The sequence below is a fragment of the Onychostruthus taczanowskii genome, unplaced genomic scaffold (assembly GCF_017590055.1).
Source record: "Onychostruthus taczanowskii isolate IOZ18803 unplaced genomic scaffold, ASM1759005v1 scaffold52, whole genome shotgun sequence".
Taxonomy (NCBI): domain Eukaryota; kingdom Metazoa; phylum Chordata; class Aves; order Passeriformes; family Passeridae; genus Onychostruthus; species Onychostruthus taczanowskii.
In genome coordinates, this window is record NW_024502791.1 from 6,063,012 (window position 1) to 6,081,062 (window position 18,051).

At 39.2% G+C, this 18,051-nt stretch overlaps 1 protein-coding gene across 1 annotated transcript in view; it reads left to right on the forward strand.

The window, feature by feature from the left end:
- Nucleotides 1–476: 476 nt before the first annotated feature.
- Nucleotides 477–18,051, forward strand: part of FRMPD4 (FERM and PDZ domain containing 4) — a 108,995-nt gene continuing 91,420 nt past the window's right edge. Inside the window, exon 1 of the mRNA XM_041416489.1 lies at nucleotides 477–529. Coding sequence (XP_041272423.1) covers nucleotides 492–529 — 38 coding nt within the window. The 5' untranslated portion in view covers nucleotides 477–491. The remainder of the gene's footprint in view (nucleotides 530–18,051) is intronic.

Below are 18,051 nucleotides of genomic sequence, written 5' to 3' on the forward strand. Positions count from 1 at the left end.
TGTAGTGGGTGGTTTGATTTGATTTAGTTTTTTTTTCCCTAAAACTGTGCTGAGAACTGGCATTTGCACAAGGAATGGTGATGAATGAAAATGCTTCCTGTTCCTTTTATTAAAAACTACTGAAAATTAGCACTATGTGTGTGGGAATGATGGAGAATGACAAATTCACTAACCAAAGGGTTGAACTCAAACTGTTAGAAATGACAGCGTATCTTTCTACTGACTGAAAGAATAGCAGAAATGTAAATAGATCTGCTAACCTCTGCTCCCTTGCCTGGGTTTTGACTCTGTATTTCACAACTGTAAAAGTACTCAGATGTCAAGTGAATCATTTGAAGTACAAGAGAGAAATAACTTCTTTTTTTTTTTTTTTTTTCCTGTCTTTTCCCCTCCACATTTTCCAAAACTGCAGCCACAGGAATAAGTCTTCAGGCTGGCCTCACCCTTCAGGAACCTGGAGCTTGAACCAGGGGACACCTTATGGATGGGAGATGACGGCAAACAGAGATGGAAGAGACTACTTCATCAGGTAAGAGGGCAGAGTGAGCTGTGCAGCATGGGGCACAGCACTGCAGCCCTGCTCTCGACTGTATCCCCTTGGAATCCTAATTCCTGCTTCAGCCCGACACAGTTAATGTTCACTGCTTTGATTTATGGCACAGGGATCACTCAGGCTGTGCTTTCTGCTCTTTGTTTTGGTACTTGGTTGCTTCATTTGCTCCAGAGAATGTTGATAATATAAGGACCTGTAATTCTTTGAGAGTTGCAAGTAAGGTCATTAACAAAAGATGAATAAAAAATAAAAATGACATGTTTAAAGAATGAGACAGAAGGTCAGTTCTGACTGAGACTTCCAACTGTCCTCCATGTTGATGCCTTAGGATTTAGCTTTTATATTTTTCAGATCCTGCACTGCTTTAGTGAATAGCTCTAAAACTCCACAGCCTGTCAGCTACTGTTCTCCTGTTTTATCCAGACAAAGCAATTCCTTTCTAGGCCTGAAACTCAAGGACACCTTATTGTCTCCGGCCCAGAGAGATGTAAACAACAGTGAAGAGGGGTGGCAAACTTGGAGTAAATGACTTCATTACCTGAAACTGTAATTGAGGATTAACCCCTTATATGGAAACAGACCAAACTTTTAACTTGTGACCATTGTCCATCTCAGGTAAAGCCCCCCGGAGGCTTTTGACTGCCCAAGGTGCACCTGTTGAAGGCCTTTAATGAAGACCACTTTTATACTCCTAATTTTGTTGAGCCTCCGTTTTAGGTAGCCACTCCAAGGCATCAATATGAGGTCTTTTGGTTTGTCTAATATATTCATTATACTGGTAATAAGAAAGTGTATGTTTGGATCCTGTAGAGTAAATATACTAATTCTTAGCTTTCCCATAGTTTTTAGCGCTGGTTAAAAAAAGAAGTATCAGTGTGTATGATATAATTGTTAACATAATTGGCTTTTCTTTTCCCATTGTAAGCTATGCATAATTTTTTTTTTAATCACTGAGTTGCCTTGGATAAAACACATTTTGCTGTTCTAGCAAATGTACTCTTAGTTGGCTTTAGAACTTCTTCACTAAAAAGGGGTGATGCTAGGGTTAGCAGACCATTGGCTGCTTGGCATTATTTTCTTTAGCTTACATTTCATTTTTAAGGTTAGCATTTTGATTCTCTTCTTGTGAAGTTCTGGATTTTTAAATTGTTATTTTTAATAACAATTTAATAACAATTTAATATTTTTAATTTTTGTCTTTATCAACCTATTTAGAAACTTGCAGATACTTGAAAAAGTCGTGGATGAGAATTAGAATTCTTTTAACACAGAGGAGAAGGATCAAACATATTTTTAATTGACTGTTAAAAGTCTTTAATTCTCTCAAGATCCTTCAGCTGCAAAAAATAATTGTAAAGCATAAGGCTGAAGATCCCTGTAACTGTGCTTCGCTTCCCTAGCCCTTCTGCCCACAGGGTATGCCTTGGCTTCCTAGGAGGCATTTGCTTTCGGAGCCAAAGCAAGATTTGTAGCAGCCTGGTGACCTGAAGGCTTTCAAGATTTAGAGCAATTTCAGACCTGTCCAAATTGGAACAAATTTTCTGGGTTAATGAGGGCTCAGAAGCTGACTTTGAAATGTTGTTTTCTTGCTTCAACAAGTATTTGTCATGCTTTGGATGTCTGAAAGATGGGCAGTATGAAGCTGAATGCCAGGAACAATATAACTGTATTAGCACAGGTTTTCTTCCTAAGTTAATTGGGCTTTGCAAGAAGTATAGGTGAGCCTCCAAAGTACTGTGCAGATGTGAGACTGTTGTTTCTGTTACTCAAGCTGCTGAAGATACCTGCACATCTCATTCTTACTTTCTGCAGACTGTTGGCATGCTTTTGTCTGTGTAATGAGATTCATTTGAAGGATTAATATCCTGATTATGAGGAGAGGTGCTACATTTGATTGCTCCTCTTTTCTCACTGGTCACATAATGGGATGCTGCACTTGTTGTGTAGCTGTCAACAGCTTTAGCTTACAAAAAGCAGTGCCTTAGTACTCATTAATTTTGTAATTTGGGCATGCTTACTAATCCTCTGTAGCAAATGATTATTTTGTTTATTTTTTTAATGGCTTTTAGTACCTTAAATTGCCACATCCCTCTCTTAAATTGAGAAAACTGCATCTAGGAAAAAAATCCATAACAGGGAGTGCCTTAAGTAATATAAGGCCTGTGGTTGTTTTGTAGCTGGGGTCGTTGTTTCAGGTTTTTTTCTCACGCTCTTACAAGGTGCTTGTTTTTCATTGTCTTTTGGACTCTGGTCTTCCTTCCATTTTCCTCTGCGTGTGGACAGCAGACTACGTGGAGAAAAATAGTCTGCTCTGAGAGGTAAAGGGCATGAGGCCGCTGTAGAAACTGATCTGTGGAAGCCTTTGATGTTTTGTGCCAGACTTTCCCACCCACCAGAACCTCTGAGCAGTTTCATGTGCAAGGTGAACACTGCTACATACCTACCTGCACATTGCATGGTTTACAGTACATATTCCTACAGTACATATTCATACAGCATTAAATGTTTTACAGCAACAGCATTGTCTGTAGCATGTGCACAGATGTGCTTCCAGAGCAGTAATGCATCTTACATGAAATGATGTAAGGAATGCATTAAAAGCCAGTACTTTTGGAAGCAGAATGAGATCAGGAAACCATCTGAAGCCATGTACTGCTGCAGCGAGGCACCAGCCATCCACCACTACTAGGGAACATTAGCCCAGGGGGCTACTACAACGTGACTGGGTAGTTCCATTAGATATATCTTGGTTTTAGAAGAATGACTAAAGACTAAGTAGAGCCAGTGACTTGCCAGTGAGTCCTCTGTGGAGGTGTACGTAGTATTTGTCCATACAGTGACTGCTATTTGGCAGAGAACCTCTCTCTGGCTTTCAAAACAACTGTTTTTGCAAATACTACATGAGACTATATAAATTGAAACAGAATTTAATTTTCTTTCCTTCATTTTCACACCTAGATTTTGGGAATGATATAGTGAGATGATTGTTGACTGTTATGCCAATAAAGACAGAGAGATCAGCGAGATAGCATTTTTATTGTCTCTAAGGCTTTTTATAGCCATGCAGATTAACAAATTGCATCACATTGAAGGAGAAAAAGCAATTCAAATACTTTGCTTTTGACTCTGGTTTGATTTTGATCTTTGGTTTTGATCAAAGATCTATAAACCAGGTATCATCACAACGAAATGTATGTGTGAGTTCTGTAAAAGGAAGTAACATCATTCATAGTGACATTAACTGCTTTTTAATTAAATAATTTACTTTGTGCCATATGTACATATCCATTCAACTGTAAGCAGACATATTGTAATTTTGAAATTGTGGGAGGAATAGAGAATCCAGGAGAATCTTCTGGTGAAATGAAATGTAATTATATAGTGTTGGTGCAAATGCTTTAAAGCATGAATGGGAAGAGATGTTTATTCTTTCTGCTGAGGCAAATTTGATTTCTTTCAAATCTCTGAAAGCCCTTATGACATGAGCTAATCAGGGGCAGCTTCCATCACCAGGCAGTGTTTTTGTAAAAGTGTGAGAAGAATCTTTTATCAAAATATTTTCAGATATTTCTATCAATTCATTATCTCTTCTGTACAGATGGCACAACCAGGGTCATTTTGCAAACCTCAAAAATATTTTTTCTTAAGTTTAGGCCATAGTACATAAAAGTTTCAGAACTTCACCCATTCCGTTTTAACTTGCCCCTTCTACTTGAAATAGTGTTTGATATAAGTAATGCATTTCAGTATGGGAGGATGGCAATCATCTAGTATTCTCCCAGCATATTTCTGTACTCCACAGCAGAATTAAACTGTTAATATGAAATAATTTGAATATGGTATATTTAACCACTTTAAAGTCCTAAGGGTTGTATTTGCATCTATTATATATGCAGTGTAGTATATGATTATGAGAAAGACTGTAATGTTAATGTGAATAAAAGCATGACACTTATTAAAAATGGTTTTGTGTGAATATAGTATTCCAGAGAGCAGAAGGAGCAGAAGGTTTTGGCTGATTTTGTATACAAAAGGTTAAGACTCATGGCAAGTTTAGGTCCTTATTTTTGCCACTGCTGTGATCTTACTGATTTTTCGACCTGTACATCTTTGTCCTTTCCCTTTTGCTGCTTGTCAGATCTAGAGGGAAGTTGATAGAGGGAAGTAAACAGGCAAAAGCTAATAAAAAGTCAATCTTACGGAGAAAGCAATAAATTTTATGTCGGTTTTGCTCTAAGCCAGTCCTTTCCATGGTCTGATGAAGCTGTAGAATGGTTTAGCAAGAAAGAATCCTCTGAAGGTCAGCCTGTCCAGCCTCCTGCTCAGACCATGGATATTACCAGGTGATGAGCATTGCTGCCACATGAAATATCTGAATGGTTTGAGAACAGGGTTGCAACAGAGTTGTATTGTTTTAAGCTGCCCTGCACCTGCACTTTAAGGTGCAAGTTAAAGCAACATTCACCGCCTTCAGAAGTCATACATTTTTGATTCCTATTGCTGTTTAATTCCCAAGGAACGAGATACTTTGGTATTTTGATGGATCTGGTTTCTGTCATTCAAATAAAGACCAGAGAATGTGAAATAAAATTAGGTGAAAGGAAGTGTAGCTCTTCTCATGTGAACTTAAAGTAACACAGGTTCCACTAAGGTGTAGTTAGTTATTAGATTCTCAAGATAGAGGGGTCTATTAGGTCAGTTTATTGCCATATCCTTGTTTGCAAGAGGTGCTATTGGTTGTGTTTATTTTGCTTTATTATTTTTATTGATTGCTATTGCTTGGGAGAGGATGATGGGGTCTGTCTGTGTTTCCACTTTGGTTTGCTCCCTATTTGACTCCAAGGATCCAGACCATCTGCACTTTGTGCATATTAGCTTGCTTCAGTACTCCAGTCTGGAAAAACCTGAGCAAGCCGGGATCCCAGACAAGAAATTAAAGGAAGCACACCCAGAGGTCAAAGCCTGCAGCATTATTACTGCTTGGTTTGAACCCATGAGTCAGTCTCCTGAGTGCATAGCAGAATTGGGAGAGTACTACCTGTTAAAAGTCTTCCTGAATTTTATTTATGTTAATATGGCGTGGTGGCTAGGGCAGTTGAAATGACTAAGTGACCCACCTAGCAGATGAGGGAAACTCTGAGGATGTGGGCTACTTCAGCAAAGTCTTTGATATTGTCTTCCATGGCATTCTCACGGAAAAGCTGGCAGCCCACATCTTGGACAGGTGCTCTCTTGACTGGACTAAAAACTGGCTGTATGGCTGAGCCCAGAGAATAGAAGTGAATCACATCCAGTTGGAGGCCAGGCACTGCAGGAGTTCCTCAGAGCTCAGTACTGGACCAGTCTTTTTATACCTTGATTGATGATTGGGATGAGGGGACCAAGGGCACCCTCAGTATGTTCACAGACAACACTAAGTGGGATGGGAGCGTTGATCTCCTGGTGGGCTGGAAGACTCTGCAGAGGGATCTGGACAGGCTGGATCAATGAGTGAGGCCCTACATGTGGTGTGAGGTTCTTTTGAGTAATACACTCAGTGCAGGTAGCTCAGTGTGCAGCTGCAGTGGGAGCTGGAGGTTGAGCTCTGTGGGGTGGCAGCTGGCACTACAGGCTGGGAACTGCCAACCCTTTGGATAACAAAGGGCACGGGGCCCTATGGCCCAGCCAGGTGACCTGACACTCAGAGACACAGCAGGAGCCAAGGATCCCAGACTTCCCTGTGCTAAAACTGTAAGGACATAAAAGCCCAGGTTTCCTTTTTTCAGAGTCCCTCCTCAGAGGCATTCAGCTCAAGCTGTTATTTTGTTATTACACCGTGATTAAATTATTCTAACCATCAAGACCTGTGAGACTCTGCTGTGGGAAACTTGGGGTCGAGCTGGTAAGGAAACCTGGTCTGATGATGAGTGTGGGGTGTGTAGCTGTCAAGGGGCCTTGGTGCCAGCTTAGGTGGTGTGAATGTGACAGAGTGACTCCTGGATGGTCAGACAGGAACAGTTGAACAAGTCAAATTTGCTGGCTCCTGCACTTCAGTCACAACACTCCCTGCAGCACTGCAGGCTTAGGGAGAGTGGTTGGAAAGCAGGCCAGTGGAAAAGGACCTGAGGGTGTTGGTTGACAGCAGGCTGAACATGAGCTGGTGTGTGCCCAGATGGCTGAGCCGGCCAACAGCATCCTGGATTGCATCAAAAATAGTGGGACCAAGAGGGCTGGGGAAGTAATTGTTCCCCTTTACTGGCCACTGGTGAGGCCACACCTCAAATCCTGTGGTCAGTTCTGGGCTCCTCACTTCAAGAAAGACATTGAGGTGCTGGAGCATATGCAGAGAAGGACAACAGAGCTGGTAAAGGGTCTAGAGAACTGAATCACATGAGGAGCTGCTGAGGGAGCTGGGGTGTTTAGCCTGGAGAAAAGGAGGCTGTGGGGAGACTTACTGCCCTTCTCAACTGCCTGAAAAAAAGTTACAGCAAGATCAGGGTCAGCCTCTTCTCCTGAGCAACTGACAGAAAGAGAGGACATAGCCTCAAGCTGAACTACGGGAGGTTCAGCTGCACTAGGGGAGGTTCAGCTTGGACATCAGGAAGAATTTCTTCATGGGAAGGGTTGTTAAATATCGGAACAGACTGCCCAGATGGAGTCACCATCCCTGGAGGTGTTCAAGAAATGACTCTATGTGGCACTTAGTGCTATGGTCTAGTTGACAAGGTGATAGTTGGTCAAAGGTTGGGCTTGGAGGTCTTTTCCAACCGAAATGATTCTGTGTTCACATCATATTTTGATATCCTCGGCGCCTTGTTGTTCACCAGTGTTTTTGTATTTAGGATCAAAAAATAAGTCTAGACTTCTTCCAGGTGCATCTGGCAAGCTTAATTCTTTTTTCTAAGGTATGTTATCCTGCATATTTAATCTCTGTGATATTCAGCTTGTGAAATCATTACATTTAGGTTGTCCTTGTTTGGCATAGTAGCTGTGCTATTCCTGAAAGATGAAATTCTGAAATGTCAGCTTTTGCCCTGTACAGAAAATAGAAGTAACATGTTTGTGTTCTTTGATAACTGTTGTAGCTCACAACATCCTAAATTCTCAAAGCATACAAGGTACAATATTTCTTTGCAATAAAACAATGTTATTATATTCTTCTATACTCAAATACTTACCTAAATTTTCTTTAGTTGTCTTCATATTATTCTTTTAGTGCCTGCTGTGCTTAGAAGAGGAACTCAGGTGTGTTTTCTGAAAGTTCACCTCTGTGCCTGTTGACACATCCTGTCTGGCCTGTGTGCTCCTCCTGCTTGTACACCCAGTTCTCATAGCTGGCCAGCAATGTGGAATGACACAACACAGTCATTGATGATATTAATGGCCTATCAATCAAGCATCCTGCTTATTAAGGACCACTAATTTATACCAGATGCAAAACTGAGGCTAACAGCCTGCAAATCAGTTTACTTCAAAATAAATAAGCACAGAAGATGATCAGACCATTCAGCAATTTTTAAAATTATTATTTTCTTTTTTTATGTCTAGGCTACCCCAGCCTTCTTATACACATGTTCTCTAGGTGTTTTCCTTGTTGGATAGTTCTGAAAACCATCAGTGGATATAAGTAAAATATAGTGAAGGCCTTGATTGTTGTTACTGTGTTGTTCATCTTCCTGAGTTTAGAAAAGGCTGTTGTTATTTTACCTTAAAACTACCATAATACATAAGGCCATAATGAAAGTTTGAAGTCACAGGAGCCACCTTCTGCCCTGTAGGTATGATGTTACATAGCACTTAATTGAGCACATTGCATTCTTTCGTCTCTAAGTACAGAAACAATGTTGACTGGACTCACCGGGGATTTATGTGATATTCACAAAAATATGAGCAGCACAACTGCTGCTGCTTCTTTCATGAGGGCACTCATCACTTGTGCAGGGCACCTTTCCTTGGGGTGAGGGGTGTGAGCAGAGGCAGCCTGGGCGCCTCCAGCCAAAGGCTGACTGCCGTGTGCCTCTTCGGGCATCTCCACTCCCAGGTGAGATGCCAAGGGGAAAAAAGGCAGTGGAATCACATTCTGGCCCACTTATTCCCGAGTCCCTAAAAGGGACATCCAATGAGATTGAATGGCAGGCAGTTTAACAGTGATAAAAATAGTACAACCTATATAATTAGCAAATAGAACTCTCAGCTACAGGTTACAGTAAAGCCTAAAATGCTTCATAGGATTGAAATGTACATTTGCAAAGTACATTTGTAATAAGACTTTCACTATTAAATTACATAGGATTAAAAAAATTAGAGCAGATATAAAATCTTATGTTTCAGACAAGCGGGTGAGTCAGCTGCTGACTGCCTAGGGCTAGGACGAAACTTCCTGTATTAATCAGGTTATTCTATAATTACAAGGTTTCTTGCACCTTCCTCTGAAGCGGGTACTGAGTGCTGTCAGAGAAAGAATACTGGACCAGGCGGACAACAGGTCTGATTGGTATGGTGATTCTTGGTTTTTTCTATCTCTATTATGTTGGGTTTTTTAAAAATTTCCTTGTCACTAATACGGATGGTTGATATGAATAGTGTGCTATTAGAGAAAGAGTGCTACTCTGCTTCTTTCAGACTGAATACAAATTTGCTTTCTGTTGCTAAGGATTTGACCTACTCAAGGACAGGATCATATGGTGAAAGGGGGAGTGGGTCTAGAAGAGATGAGCAGCAGCAGGGATACACAAATGGAAGGGACTGTTTAAAGCAAACCTGAATAATTAGAAAGGAGAAGAAGGAAAATTGTATAGCAACCTATTTATGTCAGTGGTTTGCCTAGAGACTACTCAGGTATGGTGAAAAAGAAAGTATTGCTAAATCAGCTCAACCTCCTGAAAAGAGAGGATGATTTAACAATTGTCCTTCCTTCACAAAGAGATGTTGCTCTAGCCGTAAATACAGCAGTCATAAATATGACAGACAAAGTGATGTTAATACTGGCTGGGATAAATCGTTGTTATAATGGAGGGTATGATAGCAAGGAGATGACAATTTGTGGGGTTGTTTTATTTTAACTAGAGCATGGAAAAATGGAGAGTTCATTTCATTGTAAGGCAGCTGTACCTAACCTGGTTAGTGTGCTGTAACTCAGGAGCTAGTCACAGCAGTGTGGCTCCCTCCCTCTCTACTGGCTTGCAGTTTTTGAGTCCCCTCTGCACACACATAGAAACCTCACTGACTGAACCAAGAGTATTTCTCACACTAGAAAGGTGAGGGGGGTTATACAAGAAGGTGTGAATGCGAGTGAGACTCCTCAGAATAGAAGAAGCTTTTGCTCAGTCATTTGCCTTGGGTTGCCTGGATGTAATTATACCTAAGTGGTGTACAGGGAATCATACTATGGGCCTCTGCTACGGCAAATTCAATGTTTCTGAGCTTTGTCTCTGTGTTTTCTCCAAACACAAACTGGATGAGGACACCATGAAAATCACAGAAGTATTGCATCCTGAGCACTGTTACTCTTGTGTGTTTGAAGGTGGATTAGGAAGGAATAACACTTCTGAAGCAGAACCTGTATTAAAAAAAAAAAAAAATCAGAGTACCCTAATCCAGGATCAGAGAGTACATTAACACAGAGGTGCAAAGATTAAATCCTCAGTATTGTTGGAGTACACAGTGTTTTAGGTAGGTGTTTCATATGTAATAACAATAGCACACCTGTGAATTGCAGCATGTAAATGCTTTTGTAGAAGCATTGTTTTGGTACACCAAGATACCCTTCCTGGGAGTGTAAAGCAAATTAATTATTGTAAACAGTTTGTGTGAGAATGGTAGTCCCCACTGGAGTCTGTTTTCTCAAGCATCTCTCTCCTATAACAGCGTGGTCCCTGCAGATCTGAGATTAAAGGTGTCAAGTTCTGGTTCTGCAAGCCATGGAAGTGTTTGGAAGAGTGGTAGAGGTTTATAAGAAGATAAGTCTTATTTTGGGTCACATGCTGGTATCCCAATTGATGCAAACACAGAGACTCTGCATATGAAAGAAAACCAGGCTATGTAAAAATGAAGAGGGGAATACAGCCCTAGAAACACCTAAAAGGTGTTTTCTGCAGCTTGCACATGGGGCCTTAGTGGCCATGAGCTTGAAAAATTAAATAAAGCAAAGCTGTCTGATACTTGATGATGGAACTGAGACCTTTCACAGCAAAGGCTAGGTGAAAATTTTCCCTAGAGCTGCAGTTACAACACTGAGAGAAAAATGTGCTGGAGCTGGGTGATAGAGCTGAAAAAAAAAAAAAAAAGGTATGAGAGTTAGCACACTCTATTGCTGCTGTTTAAATAGCACAGTTGAAGTTTACCAGTTCATCATTGTGTATCTACAGAATTTAAAATGAGTTACCTAATGTGTTATGCCGTACCAGGAAATACTGTATTTCCAGCAGACATTCATGTACTAAAGGACTTCATGCTGATTTATATGAAAGCCAGAAAGTGGCTTTCATATACATCGGCATGAAGTTCTTTAGTACATGAATGGCTAGTTCATGTACTAAACGTGGCTTTAGTTCTGTTGGATTAATTTCTCTGATATTAATATATTTACAATTTTCTGTAAAGAAAATCAAGAATAAACCTCCTGTGAGAAGTTCTTGACTGGACTGATATTGTAGAACAGGAAGATAATTTGTTTTAGAAAGACAAGATGATACTACCAAAAGTTTACTGAATTTTACTTCTCATTTGGTTTTAAATTGCCCTTCTTATAATAAAACACTGCCTAATTATACTCAAATTTCTCAGCTCCCAAATATAATGCTAAGAATCCTCATATTTTGTATGTTGTCATATATGTATAAGATTCAGGTAAAGAAGTGGTTCAACTGAACTCAAATTAATCTAGTCACTGACAACATTATGACTCACTGCAGTATTTTGAAAGCTGTTTATCTCAAGTTCGTTGGAATCCTGGACCGTTCCACAGAAGAACTTCAATTTAAAATAAACCAATCAAACTGTGTCGCTGAGCAATTAAATATCTCCATGGTAACAGGGATTAAGCACATAAGGTAAAGACCTGCTGACAGTGCAGAGATTATTTCAAATTTCTGGCTCTTCCAGCAGTAGACAAATGAATTTACATTTTCTGTATCAAACATTGAGAGACATAAAATGAAAGCAATTGAGCTACTTCTGTGACATCTTGGGACTTCAGACAGTATTTTCTTGACAGGGGAAGTAATTAGCTGGAATTACAAGAAGGAACTTAGTAGACAGATACAAATAAGCATTTGCTCATGGGATTTATTTAGCTCTTCATCATTAAAACCTGGATAGGCTTATTATTTAGGATACAAATAGCATGGAGAAATCTTGCCATAATTAAAAAAAAATTACCATAATAATAACACCATTTTAATTTTAATTTTTAAGTGATCTTAGGTTCACTTAGGAGAGAAGGTTATTTGCAGCTCTGTTATCAGGTAATATTTTTAATGAGAAATGTACTTCTAAAGTTATAGTGCAGAAAGACATAGTGATATTCAGTGAAGACATAGGGTGATGCTTTAATCAATCCTAACATCTTTCTGATTCTCTCTGACTCTATTCCTAGCTTTTTCATGTGTATTTATTAAAACTACTGGAAATGCACATCTACTGGCATGTGGCATTTTCAACTTTCAGTTATGTGGCTTAGGACTAGTTTGTTTTTCTTTTCTCAGATTGGCTTTTGGTTTGGTTCCTAGGGATATAGAAAGACTTGGAAGGGACCTTAAAGTTCCAACCACCTGCTGTGCAGAGGGAGGCTTTTCACTAGACCATATTGCTCAATGCTGCATCCAGCCTGGCCTTGAAAACTTCCAGCAATGGAGCATCCAATGCTTCTTTGTATGTGTCTTCCAGTTCCTCACCACCCCAAGAGTAAAGAATTTCTTCCTAGTATCTAATCTAAATCTAGCCTCATTCATATTAAAACCATTGCTCCTTGTCCTGTCATTGAAAGCCCTTGTAAAACGTCTTTCTGCAGCTCTCCCGTAGGGCCCCTTAAGGTACTGGAAGGCTGCTCTAACCTCTCCCTGGAGCCTTCTCTTCTCCAGACTGAACAATTCCATTTCTCCCAGCCTGTCTTGATAGGAGAGTTGCTTTTCTGCCAAACTGTGGGAAGCGGAAGTGCGCTGTAGCTCTTCGTCCTGTATTAGACACATGTAAACTCTTCAGTGCTTCTGCATTCCGAATGTCCTTTCAGTATTTTGAGCTCACGATATGTTGAGATGAAAGGTGTATGCTTCCCACCACTAGTGCTTACTAGTTTGAGGTTTGAAATTGTAGATGGACCCACAACTGACCCTCTTCAGCTGGAATTAGAATTTACCTACTCTGTCAGTCTACATTTTGTTGTCTGCTTTTGATCATGGGAGTCTGTACAGTCTTGGATGTCTTTGGCTCCCTGTTCATTTCAAGCTTAAGCTTAGGTCTCTATGCATAAAGAGACAGGATTTTTAGCTGTGCTCTTATAAAGAGACGTTGCTTCAATTGTCCTAGTTGTCTGACACTCAGCTTTGTGTTAGAATGTCTTTCCTTGCATATAGGGATGCAGTTATTTTTCTTTGCATCTCGGGATGAAAAACGTTTGTTAAAAATTCATAATAAATATGGCAGATATGTCTAAAAGTCATTGTAACTGGTACATTCCTAAAGGAAGAGATGAATACCAAGCACATTTGGTAAGAATAAGTGTAGCGTGTCTGTTTACGGCTGCACTCTTTAACCATTCAAAAAAAGCAGAAGCCCATGTTAAAGTTAGCTCCTGGCATAAACATCCAGCAAATGTAGAAGGAAGAAGTACTGAAACATTGATGAAACTTAAGGTAAACCAGAAAGTCAGGGGTATATGGAGGAGGTGTCTTAAGACACAACTTCAAAGATAAAGATAGATTTTTGGAGGAGTACTGTTTTAGATAATGCAGTTCCTGGGCTCGACCAGGTGGGAACAACAGTTTTACTTGGGGTCTAAAAAGATACTTCATATTTCTGTTCCTGCTTATTATCCCTTTTGTGCAATGTTTTCTTCTTGCTGCTGTGTTTATTGGTTTAGTTTAACCCAGTCAGTGCCTTGAGAGAAGAGACTTGGCAAAAAAAGCCATACTGATAAAAGGCATTTTGGGTTGGACCACAAGGTGCTGATTTTGGCAGCTCATAGTAATGACATTGAGAGGTGTTGTTGCATGATTCCTGTTGCCAGCATCCAATGAAGATGCAGTTCCACCCTTTTAGCAGTGTCCTATGGACATATGAGCTAATGATCTAACTCTGAGAAGGAAACTGTAAGAGCATACCAATGGTGTTGCACACTGAGAAGCTCTAACTTTCCAATCAGGAACCTTTTTAGTTAAAATATACATATAAGAAATAGGGGTTTCAATGCCTTCAAACACAGGCCAAAATTGTGGCTATGTCTTGAAAAATATTTGGTTCCCCAGAATGCCACACTATGACTAGCCAGAAGTTTCCAAAAGGCTTTGAACAGTGCCTGGTAACAGAAATCCCAACTTCAGTATACTCAAGCTCCATTTGAGACAGTCCTGTTAGTTTCCCTGACTAGAATTAATTAATGCAAGTGCAAGCTAATGGGCAGATCATAGAAACAGCTGCTTTCATGGCATGAGCCTTCAGGAACACTGTTCCTGAAGGAGGAACCCTATCACCTGAACATAATGTGTAATAGATGCACAGCTGGTTTCCCAGCCTTGCCTCTGTGACTTGCATAGGCAATTGAGCCCCGTGCTGAAAGCCTGGGCGCTGTTAGGGAGAGTGACAGGACAGGGATTCATGCAGAGCTGCTTGGAGGGGGAAGTTTGGTTGGATGGCTTGATTTTTTTCCATAAGCTTCTTTTCCAGCAAGCTGTACTCAGAGTGAGCTGGCATATCCCAGCCAGCCTTAGAAAAAAAGGATGTCATGACTGCCCATGCTCGAGATTTGTCAATGTGAAACAGCCAGGTAGCAGTTAGCTTAATGGTGCTGTTGTTTGACTTTGAACTCACATTTAAAGAATTGATCAGCAGAACCTCCAGAGAAATTTGCTCAAAAAATTGCGGGTTTTTGTCACTGGAGTTCTTTTTTTGTTATTGTTTTGTTGGGGTTTTTTTGTTTGTTTGTTTGTGTGGTAGGGGTTTCTGATTTTTGTTTTTGTTTTGTTTTGGGGTTTTTTATTTGGTTGGTTTGGTTTGGTTTTGTGGGGTGTTTTTGTTTGTTTGTTTATACTACAGGAGCATAGGAAGTCTGCCACATAAAATTGGGATCCTCATGTACCAAGTGGTTACATTTTAATTAGCAGATGGTAGACAGACATTGACTTTATTCTCATTATGGGCTGCAAATCTAAAGCATGAAAAGATTAAGTGAATTTTTTAAGGAGGGATTTACTGTCACCCTCTCCTCCTCAAATCTCTGTTAAAGCTTAAGAACTGAATGTGAATTTTTTCATAAGTATCATTCAGTGACAGATTAAAGCTAAGTTATCCACATGTTGCCAGACTAAGTATTGTGCCATATTTTTAAGTCATAATGATGTTTTAATGTAAATATTAATGATAGAAAAGTAATTTTATGTCAAGTGTTTGGCTAAATTTTCATAGAATACAGCACAAATGCTGAATGACTCTGCTACATGGAAGAGTAAAACGTGTTTGCAGTAACCAATCAGTGTCTTATTCCGTAATGAGCTTTTAAGTTCCTTGGATTGTCTGCCATTCCTAGGCTACCATAAAGGTTAGCAGGGACTATCTGAAAATTTAATTGGCTTCCCAAGCAGATTTTACAGCTCAGACTGATCTTTCTGCTACAGCAGCTAAGCTGCTACTGGCACCTGACTTTGTTACTCTAAAATTATTTTGGGATAGCTTTGCAAGACAGTATTTGCAAGTGGTCTATTCACTGCATTATGGAAAGGCTACTGCTTTCAATAAACCTGAAAAGCACTGTTTTTACTGGAGAGCTAAATGTGGATATATATGAGAATTAGTGGGATTCTCAGGGTAAAAACATGAAGGTAGAGGAGAGAGAGGCAGCAGAAGCCAGGAGTGGTTTATTCCAGTTCCAGTTTCAAGATTCAGCATGATGGAATAGAGTAGTGTGTGAGAATGAGAGACATGTATGTGTGTATATACACACATAGATACATCTCCTGCACTTGTACAGTGCTGATGCTAAGAATTTTAAAAATACATATTTAAGGAAGACATTTTTAATCATCTGAATTTATAGTCTAGTTTATTAAGTCTCAAATCTTTCAGTGATATGCATGCACCTGAAAACTGTTATAAGATAGGCATAATTAGCTGAATAATCACTTCTGTAAATACATTGCAAAAAAAGCAACAGATGTGTTAGGAAAGGTTAAAAGGACTGACCTACACTGAGAACTTCATAAAAAGCAGAAACTAGAGGGCTGTAGTGAGGTTTGCAGAAGTGTAGCATGAATTAATTCTTACAGTGGCTCTTTATCCATACAAAAAAGGAATGGGAGACCTCTGAATTTTACTGTGTTTGTCTGTGTTCTTTACACAAAGACATGATTAAGGTTTAATAACGAAATCTTCCCAATGATCTAAAAGTAATTCTTCAAACAACTGAGGAGAAGAATCTTGATTTATTAGCTGATTTGCTGAGAGAAATCCAAGTATCATCATTTGAGTATGTCACTGGAAAATGCTGTTGTAGAGACAGGAAAGTATTATTTATTGCAGCTAGACATGTTTGAGAAGGGGGATTCAAACTGTAATAAATGCAGAAACCACTGTTAGAATGGTTTTGGAGAGGGAAAAAATTAGGGGAGACAAGAACACATAGATTTGTCTAATACAGCAAAAGTAAGATAAAGAGGGAATAAACACCAGGAAGAAGCAAGAAATATTTAAAACAAGGAGTAGTTTGTGGCAAAAAAACTAAAGGCACTATACATTCAAATTGCAAGAGAGAAGACCCTTAAAGATTAGAGTAATGGAGTTAATTTCCAAGTTTGCAGCCAGAGCACTGGATTGAGTAATCCAAAATGTATTTACAAGAATGATTATTGATAAATATTTAAAGGAGGATATCAGACACAGTTTATATGATAGAATGTAAAACAACAAGGGATTGGAGATGGTGGCAAACCAGATCATTCCCATTCCTGTTTTTCTGTAAGTCAAATTACATATTACCTCTTTGTTTAGCATGTAGAACATGAAGTCTAAGCAAGACATTTGCAAAACAGACTTAATCCACTATACGCCCTTAGAACCTTTTGCAAATATTAATGAAACATATCTAATTATCTCTGTTAGGCAGATTACTTGAGGCAATTTAGATTGCCATATAAAAGCGGAATAAAATCAGTGGTTTTCGTTACTATATGGGTAATAAAAATATTTAAATGGGATGATATTCAAGGCGATGATATCATTTAACCAGGCTTTTGGAAAACTGGATAAATGCTCTTTTCTAAATGCTGTCAGAGAATGATGAATAAGCCTGTTTTAAAAAATGCTTTCGTTGAAAGATAGGAGAGGAAATATTTTCTTCCGGAACTGTTTATATGTAGTATCAGCAAAATGTTTTCCTTTCTTTGGAAAATGGACATTATCATCAATCTTATTAAAGGATAAAACAGAGAAGTAGTCTGCAAATAAAATGACAAGTAAAACACTATTTCTTTCCGGAAGTTTTGATTTTTATACTGTTTTCTGATAACAACCAGGATCAGTTATTAATTTCATCAGGATATGCTGGTTGTCCTCTTTTGCACACCTATCTAAAAAAGCAATTGCTAGTATCTGATATAATTTTTTTGAAACAACATATAGGTAATGTTGTTTTTGCTTTTGTGAACTTTTGCTTATGTGAACTTCTTCATAATTGTGGTAATATATGGTATTTTTGAATGAGAAGACTTTTGCTGCCAGTGGTGGTGCTTTAGAAGTGTGCTGGTAAGACAGCTCTTCAGAGAAGCAAAACCCAACAATTTTAATTCATTCGGCATGCATATGATACAAGTTGCCAAAGCCTCCATAGTTCAGGCAACCTGTGTAATAATCAGCTTAGTCTAATGCTACAAGTTACCTTCACACAGGGTCTTAGTTTTGGGCTTTGATGATTTTATTAGTTTATTCTAGACTGGCTTTTATTTTCGCTGTTCACTATCAATAGCACACTTTTCCCAGCATGTAGAGACAACAGTTTCCTTGAACAGGTTAGCAACAATTTGCAGTGTTGCAGCACAGAACCTACAGCACCTACCACTACACCCTACAGTAACTACCCAAAACAAGGAAATACAGATACAAAATAGTGTCAAACAAGTGTTGGCACTGGAGCAAAGCAACTGGCTACATATGTCCAGAATGTTCTGGTGGATATTTCATATGCTTCATCAGACCTCCTTTCTGACTGGCCCAATGTCTCTTTCCCTTCTTATCCTAATGTATAGAATGTAATGCTCCTTATGAGTTCTCAGACATACATATATGTTTCAATTAAAGCAGAACAACTAAAGTAA